The sequence below is a fragment of the Equus przewalskii genome, unplaced genomic scaffold (assembly GCF_037783145.1).
Source record: "Equus przewalskii isolate Varuska unplaced genomic scaffold, EquPr2 contig_11116, whole genome shotgun sequence".
Lineage (NCBI taxonomy): Eukaryota > Metazoa > Chordata > Mammalia > Perissodactyla > Equidae > Equus > Equus przewalskii.
This window is the reverse complement of record NW_027226810.1, coordinates 47,764-56,291: the sequence shown is the minus strand read 5'-3', so window position 1 is coordinate 56,291 and position 8,528 is coordinate 47,764. Positions and strand designations below refer to the sequence as shown.

The window sequence follows — 8,528 nt, the reverse complement described above, 5'->3', positions numbered from 1 at the left end:
CTCCACCCCTCTACTGAAACCAAGGAGGGAGAACTGACAGGTTTGGGAAGCGAGTGTCAAAGGTGAGGGCTAAAGAGAGGAGGAAGAAAACGTGCAGGTTCCTGCCTGAGCTGTCTGTGCGCGTGGCGCCACCAGAGGGAGGCAGGGACCACGCAGAGAGGACTGGGCCGGGGAAGGGGGAAGAGGAGCTCAAACGTGCTCTTTAGCACCCATGCAAGTACAGCTGCAGGGGCGGCCAGTGACGGGCGGAAAGCCACCCAAGGCATCAAGAGTCCTCAGACCACAAAGCGGGGTGGACGGGAGAAGCAGGGCAGTGATCCCAGTGAGGGAAGGGAAGAAGGGACTGGGGCTCTGGAGGGGCTCCCGAGTTCCTGCTGAAGGCAAGGGGAAGAGCCGCGAGGAATGGGAAACCTGGAGACCCCAGAAGAGGAGATTCGGAGAGAAGACCAAGGGGACCTGCAGGGGAAAGCGGGTAAATGCGAGTGTGGCTGGGCGGCGCCCACACAGAAGCCAGAGCCCAGACCCCGGGCACCCTGCTGGCCTGACTGCAGGGCTCCCATCAGAGGCTGGCCCAGACTCCCCACAGGGAGAAGGCCCACACAGAATGCCAGGGCTCCTCTTCCGGAAAAGGCTCTGAAATGCGGCAGTGCCCCAGCCCGCCCCAACCCCTCTGCCTGCCCCGACCCGCACACCCCCACACCCCCCCACCCCCGCCCCAAAAGAGAGGACAGACCACAGAATATGAGAGGTTCTTTAATGTGAAACTGCTGTGAACTGGGGTGGGGAGGGGGCAAGAGAAGGGGAGAGGAAGCCCAGGCTGAGGGAGAACAGGAGGGAACCAGCTTGGCCACAGGTCCCGGGCTCCAAAGGCACCAGCTGCTTCTCCTGCGGGAAGGTGCTGGGCTCAACCTGGAAACAGAGCGGGGCCGGGGAGGAGCCTGAGGCCAGGGTCCGCCCCAGCCCTCCGGAAGAGCCCCGACTGTGGGAAGGGGTCTGGTGTGTGGAACACTCACTTCAAAGGCTCTGGAACTTGTCAGCCAGGGACAGGACGGCCGCTGAAACAGAGAGAGGCCTAAGCAGGCACTCCACCCACAGGGATCTAGAAGCCCGTGCCCCTGTCCCCGGGGGGACGGCCTAGCCCTGCCCCTGGAAGCCCCTCCGGGCCCTGTGCAAGCAGCCCCGGGCCGGACTCAGTCACCCACCACCTGAATTCCGTGGGGGAAATGTTTTCTAAACGAGAACCAAACGTGCCAGTGGGTCTCCAGCTTTGGGGCATGTCGGAGCCACTCGGAACTCGTCAAATGAACCAACACACGGCAGCGGACAAGGCACACCAAGCAGCCGGTACAGGGAAAACCAAGGAGGCATCTCTGAGCGTCCCAATAGGAGGAGATCTCTAGGCCTCGTTCGCGTCGACAGTGCGCGCGTGCAGGGCAGACAACGCTTTCCTATTTGCACAGGCGCTGGGCTGTACCTGACAGCAGGCTCCAGGGCCAGGCCTGCTGGGCTCTCCTCCCCACGGGAACGTTGGTCCCTGTGAGGCCGCCTGCCCCTGCGCCCGCCAGCCCCACCCCGGGGCCCTGAGTCCTGCACTAAGACACCGCAGGCGGTCCCGGGGCCCCTGCCCCGGCCCCTGCCCCAGAGCCAGAGGTGCCTCATACCAAGGTGCTCTTTCAGGTCGCCTATTTCTCTCTGCAGCACGTGACACTAGGCCGGCAGACACCAGAGAAAGAGAAACGATTAGTATCTGCTGGCCTCCTCTCGCCTCGACCTCCCCTCTCCCCGGGACCCTACCTCCGAAACCCCAGCAGCTACACTGGCAGGGGCTCCTCGGGGAAGGGAGGTGCGCTCCCCCCGCGGGGTGCGGGATGGGGCGCGGAGGGGGACACGTATGTCAGCTGACCCTGCACACCGACCCCACCGTCTCGTTTGGGCCTGCATCTCTAGGAGCCACGGAAGCAATACCCGAGGACAGCCCCGTGCTCCACGTGGTTGCTGCTGCCTTTGCCGTCCTGGAGGTCGGTCAAGTGGTTCCTGGTCACCTGAGCGGGAAGGAACAGGACGTCCAGCTTCCAAGGCTCCCAGGGAAGTGGAAAGTGAGGCAGCACCACCCTCTGCTGGCATGGACTTGCCCCTGCTCTGCCCCGCAGCTCCCATCTTCTCTCAGGGCCTGCCTCGCCTGTCCTGTTCCCCAGGGGCAGCCCCAGTGCCACTGTGCCCCCCAGGACTGGGGCCTGTGTGGGACTCTCCCAGAGCCGCAGCCACAGCCCGTGCCCCGGGATGAGCCCGCGGCCCAAGAGAACTCAGCAGAAAAGGCTTTGTCCCGCGGAGAGTCTACGTCCGGAGTCGCGGTTTGGGGCGCTGCTAAGGACTCGCGCCCCTGCAGAGTATGATGTGGCTGAAGGCCAGCCCCGTGCATGCCCCGCCTCCTTGGGAGAAGCTGCCTGGGTAGGCACCGAGGCCTGGGAGCAAGGCTGAGCCGCCAGCAGAGCCAGAGCCAGAGCCTTCCCTCCTTGTCCGCTCTCCCCTCACTCGCGGCTCACTCACCCAGAAGACTCACCGGAGGGTGCAGGCCCCCTGGGCACCGTATTTCCCTGGCTCCGGGCCAAGCACTGTGGGTTTCCCGCAACTTGGGGAGCGGCTCTGGTGTTGAGGTGGCCACTGCTGCCTTCTGGACGACGCACGCACCGACTACATGGCCCTGGTCTGTGTCCTGGAGGCTAAAGAACCATTTCTCACCCATTTGGACCGGGGATGTGAGAGCGTGTGAGAGAGTGTGAGTGTGAGAGTGTGAGAGTGTGTGTGTGTGTGTGAGAGTGTGTGTGTGTGTGTGTGTGTGTGTGTGTGTGTCCGTGTCCGTACCCAGATGCGTTTAGAGGCTGGGGTGGGGCAGGGAACAGGCCAGGGAATTCAGAGGCTGATCTCATCAGCACTTTCGCCCTCAGTCAGCCCCAGGCCAGGAGGCAGAGCTGAGCTGGGGAGAACAGTGGGGCACTGAGAAAGCCCAGGTCTCCTGCAGAGAAGGCTTGGGGAACAGCTAGGAAGTAGGATCAGGAAGCCCGGGAGTCTGAACACGGAAGCTCTGCGGCCCAGACTTTTAAGGGGGCCCCGGGTCCCAACCAGCTACCAGTCCTCCCTTCCATCCCAGCTCCTCTCTGGGGAGGGCGCAGGAAACAGGACCAGGGTCGAGAATGGTGGCCGGCAGACGCGCGCGGGCGCACACGCGCAAGCCCCCCCCCACACACACACACCCCCCCCATGCAATGCTAGCTTCACGTTTCCCCTTCTACGACGACCCCCCTCCGGCAACCTAATGACCGAGGGTCCCCAGTGACCACCCCCGAGGGAAGGGCAGAGGGAGCATGGGTAAAGAAGTCCCCAATTGGGGTGGGGGCAGAGGCGGGGAGAGAGGAGGCGCAGGGCCTACTCACTTGGCCCCGCGGGGCTGGGTCGCTGTTTGGGTCAATATCTTCTCCCGCCACCTCCACCGGCTGAGACTCCGTTGTCCTCCCGGCCACAGATTTCTTCCCAGTGCCGGGCTGCTTGGACTGCTTGGCTCTCCTGCACCTCACAAGCAGCGGGACGTCAGAGACTGGCGGGAACGTGGCCGGGTCCAGGGGAGCTGCCGAGGCTCTCTGCCCCCAGGAAAGAAAGGTTCTCCCTTGGGCAACTTGTGAGGCAGCCCCCAGGGATTTCTTCTCCGGGGCCGCCTTCCTCCAGGGAGTCGCCCGGGACAGGACGCCGCCGGCGGCGGCCGCAGCAGCGGCCGCTGCCTGGTAGCTGGGCCTCTTCCCCCCCTTGCCCCAGACCACACACTCTACTTTCTTGGAGGAAGAGAAGTCCAGCTCTCCAACAGCCCGCCTCTCCACAGCCAAGGTGAACGCTCGGGCAGCGGAGGGCAGGAAAGAGCCCGGCACGTGGAGGAAATTCTCCCTGGCGGGGAAACTGGAGCGTCTGGGGGGGGTCCCCAGGATGCTCGGGGCCGTTGGGCTGGGCTTGGCCGCCTTCTCCGGGGCAAAGGCTCACCCTCGTCCGCTGTAGCTCGCTGGCCTCGTCTGATGGCTCGGGGTCGGAAGGCAGCCGGAACGGGCCTCCCGCCGAGGGCCGCCCGCGACTCGCAGGGCTGCCCAGCCTGCTCCTCCCGCCTCTTTTAGGGCTGCCCCAGGCCGGGCCGCCCTCGGGCCCAGGGAGCGGGAGCAGGGCGGCGGAAGCCGGCTGCGACGCCAGCCAGCTAAGGGCAGGCGCGCCGGGGCCGCCGGCACCTGGCTCGAGGCCCGCCCACACGGTGGAGCCTCGGGCGGCGCAGCTCTCCGGGGACCGGTATCTGCAGACGCCCCGCCGGGTCAGCTGCTGCACGACGTTCGCCGCGGCCCGCGGCGCCGGGCAGGACGCGCGGTCCGCCGCCGCGTCCCTGCCGTCGGCCGGGCAGCTGGGGCGGCCCCCGGGCTGGGGGAAGCCGCCCTCGCCCTCGCCGCTCCGCGGCGCCCCCAGAGCAGGGCCTAGACCGACTGCCCGCAGGGCTCCGGGCTCGGCGGGGCGGACGCCGGCCCGCGCCCCGCCCTCCGGGCCGAAACCCGCGCCCCAGACAGACCCCTCGTCGGGGGAGCTCATGTCGGGAGTCCGGGGGGTCCCCGGCCGCCTCGCGGGAGACGATGGCCCCGGGCGCGCTGGGACGGGTGGCGGCGCGCGTGCGCGCGCAGCGGCGAGGCCTTGGGGGCGGCGGTGGGGGTGGGGGACGCCGGCCCTCCCCAGACGCGGCGCACGAGATCGCCTCAAACCACGCGCGGCTTGCGCGCGCCTTCGACGCCTGCGCCGCGCCCTTCGCGTGGGTCCGCCCCCGCCAACCAGCGTGCCCCTTGTGGGCCCGCCCCCCGAGGCCCTCCCCTATCGCGTCCAGGGCCCCTGGGGGCCTCCGAAGCCCCTCGCGGGCCGGCAGTGGGAAGCCCGTCCCGTGCCTGAGTGCGGCCGTCGGGGCGCTCGTCCCGCCTCTTCCGAACAGCCCGCCTCCCCGGCACAGGCTACCTTCCAGTAGCAGCCGCGGCTCTGAGCCCCGGTTTCCCGCGTACGGAGCGGGGCAAGGCTGGCCCCGGGCCCAGGGGGGCGTGCGGTGGGGCTTGTGAGGGGACACGGCAGGCCCCCGATGGGGCCCGTAGCGCACGAGGGATGGGCCGGCCTCTAGTCCACAAGATGTACGACCCCATAGGAGAATGGGCACAGGCAGCCCGCAGCCAGCCATCAGGGGTCGGCGTACTGTTTCCGCCGTAAAGGGCCAGAGAGCAAATGTTGTGTTTACGGCTGTAGGGTCCCTGTCGCAACTGCTCGAGGACGGTAGCTGCTCAAATCAGCCATGGTTGTGTGCTCAGGCCGGTTTGGGGGTTGGGCCGGGGTTTGCCCCGCGTCTCTCGGCCCCTCCCCCACTGCGAGTCAGTTCAAACGAGGGGGAATCCCAACACCCAGTGCTCGCCCCAAAGGGTGGTCAGCGTCGCTGGTCCTGGAGGCGAGACAGAAAGCCACAGATCGGTTTTCACACGCCACGTTTGCAACAATCCAAGACCTTCGCCCTTCTAAGGTGGGGGACGTCACGAGCAAACCCGTGCTTTTGACCGTCGCAGGGGGGCCTGGGGTGGGGAAGGGGCCCTGGTTGTGGCAGCGGGGCAGGAGAGACATTTGGGAGGGTCGTTTGGCAGCGTCCAGGAAAAGAAACTTCTCCCACGCGGACTCCGTCGGTGTCTGGCACTCTTCTGAGCGCCGTAGATAAGTAGTCACGCGTCCTCAGGACAAGCCTAGGATTCAAGTAGCCACTCGTACCGCCCTCTTATGGTGGAGGAAACAGGCCCCAAGAGGTTCGGCCAGTGGCCCAGGGTGGCTCGGCTTGTTGGGGTCAGTGGCAGGCTTCAAACCAGGCCGTCTGGCTGCAGAGTCCTCGCTTTTGCTATCGAACCTCTAGTGAGTTGGCTCACCCTTTGCAACGCAAGCCAATCTCACGCTAGGTGTAGTGGAAGAAAAGAGGACTTTATTTTGCACGGCGCTGAGCAAGGAGAAAGGGCGGCTAACGCTGAAATCCAAAACGCCCCGAAAAGCTAGAACTAAGAGTTTTTATTTGGGGTTTTAGGTAGGGGAGGGGGAGCATATGGCCCTTTTGGTCAGAGCTTTTCCACCAGCCTGTGTTTGGCCTTGACACTACGTGCAGAGAGGAGGGAGCCCGTGACCTTGCTGCTCAGCTGCTTTCCCACCAGCCTGTGGCTCCTTGTGGGGAGGAGATAGGGAATCCACGTGGTTGTCCTTGGCATTTGTCTCCATAAAGGCGGTTGGTGGGTTCTGAAGCCAGGAAGCCAGGGAGTAAGCAGGGAATGGGTGCTTTGGTTTTAACCACGTAGATGCTGGGTTTAACGATGGTGTAACCGAAAGTTCGGTCTCTGAACCCGATGCCTATCCAAATAACGAGAACAGAGTCTTGAGTGGAAGAGGAGAGGTTTTTACTGTGCCAGGCACAGGGAGCAAAGCAAGGGCTCATGCCTCAAAAATTGCCAGCTCCCCGATGAGGAATGGGTAGGGATTTTTATCTGGGGTTTTGGGTAGGGGAGGGGGGAACATGTAGCTTTTGTGCAGCTCGGTGCTTTCCCACCAGCCTGCGTTTGGCCTTGAGAGGCTGCTTGCAGCAAGGCAGGGGGGAGGGTGAGATAGGAGGATGGCAGGTGGGCGTCCTTCGCCGGTGTCTCGTCTTCTTGTTTGAGGCGGGTTCGAGCGCCGGGAGTCGGAGTCGAGGAGTTGAGGTCTGGGGAGCCTCCGCTCCTTGATACTCTTGAGACAGCGGCTTTCCTGGCAAACTCAAGGACACGTGATTAGCTAAACTTTAGTGTGCCTCCAACTCCAGGCCACCTGGGCTTTTAACAATTTGTAGCTCCCATTTGGTTGTAAAGCTCAAGGAGTCCAAGTTTAAAGAAACAGGTATTTGCATGTGAGTGGAGCTAGAGAAGCAGGAAAGGGGGTGGTGGGTTTTAGTTTTAACGCCGTATACGCTGGGTTCAATGTGGGGGAACTGATATCAGGGCTGATGTTAAGAGCCTGTAACACTGGGAAAGTGAAATCAGAGCTGGTATCAGTTTCCCCTATTTTATGTTCATCCCTCATTCTTGAGGGATTTGGGGCTGTGACCAATTCAGCTACTTACTTCCTGCTGAATTGGGGCCTAGGTGGTTTCATCTCACTGAACCAGTCTCTTAATAAGGTGGTGATGCAGGTGTGTCCCCAAAGTTGGGCCTGTGTCATGTAAGTAAGTAACCAGGTATCTAATAAGAAGTTTCCCCAGAGAAACAAAAAGAGAAAAACAAGGTTAACGGTTGGAGCAAATTGTAAACTAGTTCCTGAGCCCAGGAGGCAAGCAATCGAGATTCCTAGAAGTCAGGGTTGAAGCATCCTTTGCAGTTTGAAATGTCTCCCATGGTGTCATCGGGCACTCAGGTAGCTTTTCGAGTGGCTCACACAGCGGTAGACATGAATCTCTCTTAAGTTTATGTTAAGTCCTCCAGCTTCAGTTTGCAAGGCTTCAGGAAAAACGGGCAGGTTTAGTTTTCAGTGATTCTGAATGAAAATGATGGGAAAAAACCTGAAAATGTTGGTTTGGAGGCTTGTAGCCAGATGTTTCAGGAGACTAGAAGAATTCAGGATCCAGTCCAGTTAACAGATGTAACAAAGACCTCAGAGACAATTGACAGAACCAGAATCCAACATCTACACGTGTGTATTATAGTTTCTATTGAAACATAATCTTTCTCTCTAAAATCACCCTTTTATAAAGATAGCCAAATTAAGACTAACTGGTTTGCAAAATAAGTCAAGTTTTAAGAAGTTTGGCATAATTATTTACATAAGTGCAGCAAGAATAGTAATTGATTATATAGGCTCTTTTAAATCTGCTTTGCTGGAACCTTTTACGAAGAGCCTCGAGTTGAACTTCAGAGGCCTCTGAAGGTCAGGAAAACCAAGCCAAGGACTTGTCATCAGATTCCACCTGCAGTACCTACAGATTTGGGTGAATTCCTCTCTTCCTGAGGTTCCCCAAAATATTGAGGTTCCTCGCACCTGCCAGAGGGAGTGGCATTCTTTACTCAAACTTACCAGGTTACTGGGAAGCCATAAGCAAGGTACCAGGCCAATATTTCCAAGTGGCTTTCTTCCAGACAGTCCACCTTCATTCCTCAGAAGCTGTCTTGTCACATCTGAGCCTGTACGTCTTTCTCAAATGTGATGTTCCAGTCAAAGCCTCGGTATTATAACCCGTGTTTCCAGTTGTGTCCTGTTATAAGAAGAACAGATTGTTATTGGACTTATGCAAACAACCATATTGCCGTGAGAATAGGAGTACTTACCCACCAGGAGTATTTACATTTTGGAGGGCTCAGATAGGGAGAAAAAGATAAGTGCTTCAATCTTGCTTACAAATTGCTATAAATCGTGGTTCCTTAAGAGATTAGAGAAAAAGGTTTTCTTAAATCCGAAAAAAAACAAAGCATCAAAAATCAGCAATA

The 8,528-nt window shown here is 60.5% G+C and overlaps 1 protein-coding gene across 1 annotated transcript; it reads right to left on the bottom strand.

The window, feature by feature from the left end:
• Positions 1 to 737: 737 nt before the first annotated feature.
• LOC139081263 (uncharacterized protein CXorf49-like) lies at positions 738 to 4,716 on the bottom strand. Its single transcript, XM_070606739.1, has 7 exons — positions 4,027 to 4,716; positions 3,432 to 3,635; positions 2,561 to 2,720; positions 1,966 to 2,042; positions 1,662 to 1,707; positions 1,014 to 1,055; positions 738 to 938 (listed from the first exon to the last, which is right to left on the bottom strand). The coding sequence occupies exons 1-6, from the start codon at positions 4,609 to 4,611 to the stop codon at positions 1,015 to 1,017; spliced, it is 1,113 nt and encodes a 370-aa protein (XP_070462840.1). The 5' UTR covers positions 4,612 to 4,716; the 3' UTR covers positions 738 to 938; position 1,014.
• Positions 4,717 to 8,528: the final 3,812 nt, after the last annotated feature.

Bases quoted from the DNA above. Each gene is read 5' to 3' on its own strand.
- LOC139081263 (XM_070606739.1), bottom strand. From the start codon at position 4,611: ATGAGCTCCCCCGACGAGGGGTCTGTCTGGGGCGCGGGTTTCGGCCCG. The intron at 3,636-4,026 runs GTGAGCCTTTGC...TCCTGGGGGCAG, and splicing joins GCGAGCTACAGCGGACGAGG to AGAGCCTCGGCAGCTCCCCT. The intron at 2,043-2,560 runs GTGAGTCTTCTG...CTTCCCGCTCAG, and splicing joins CAGGGGGCCTGCACCCTCCG to GTGACCAGGAACCACTTGAC.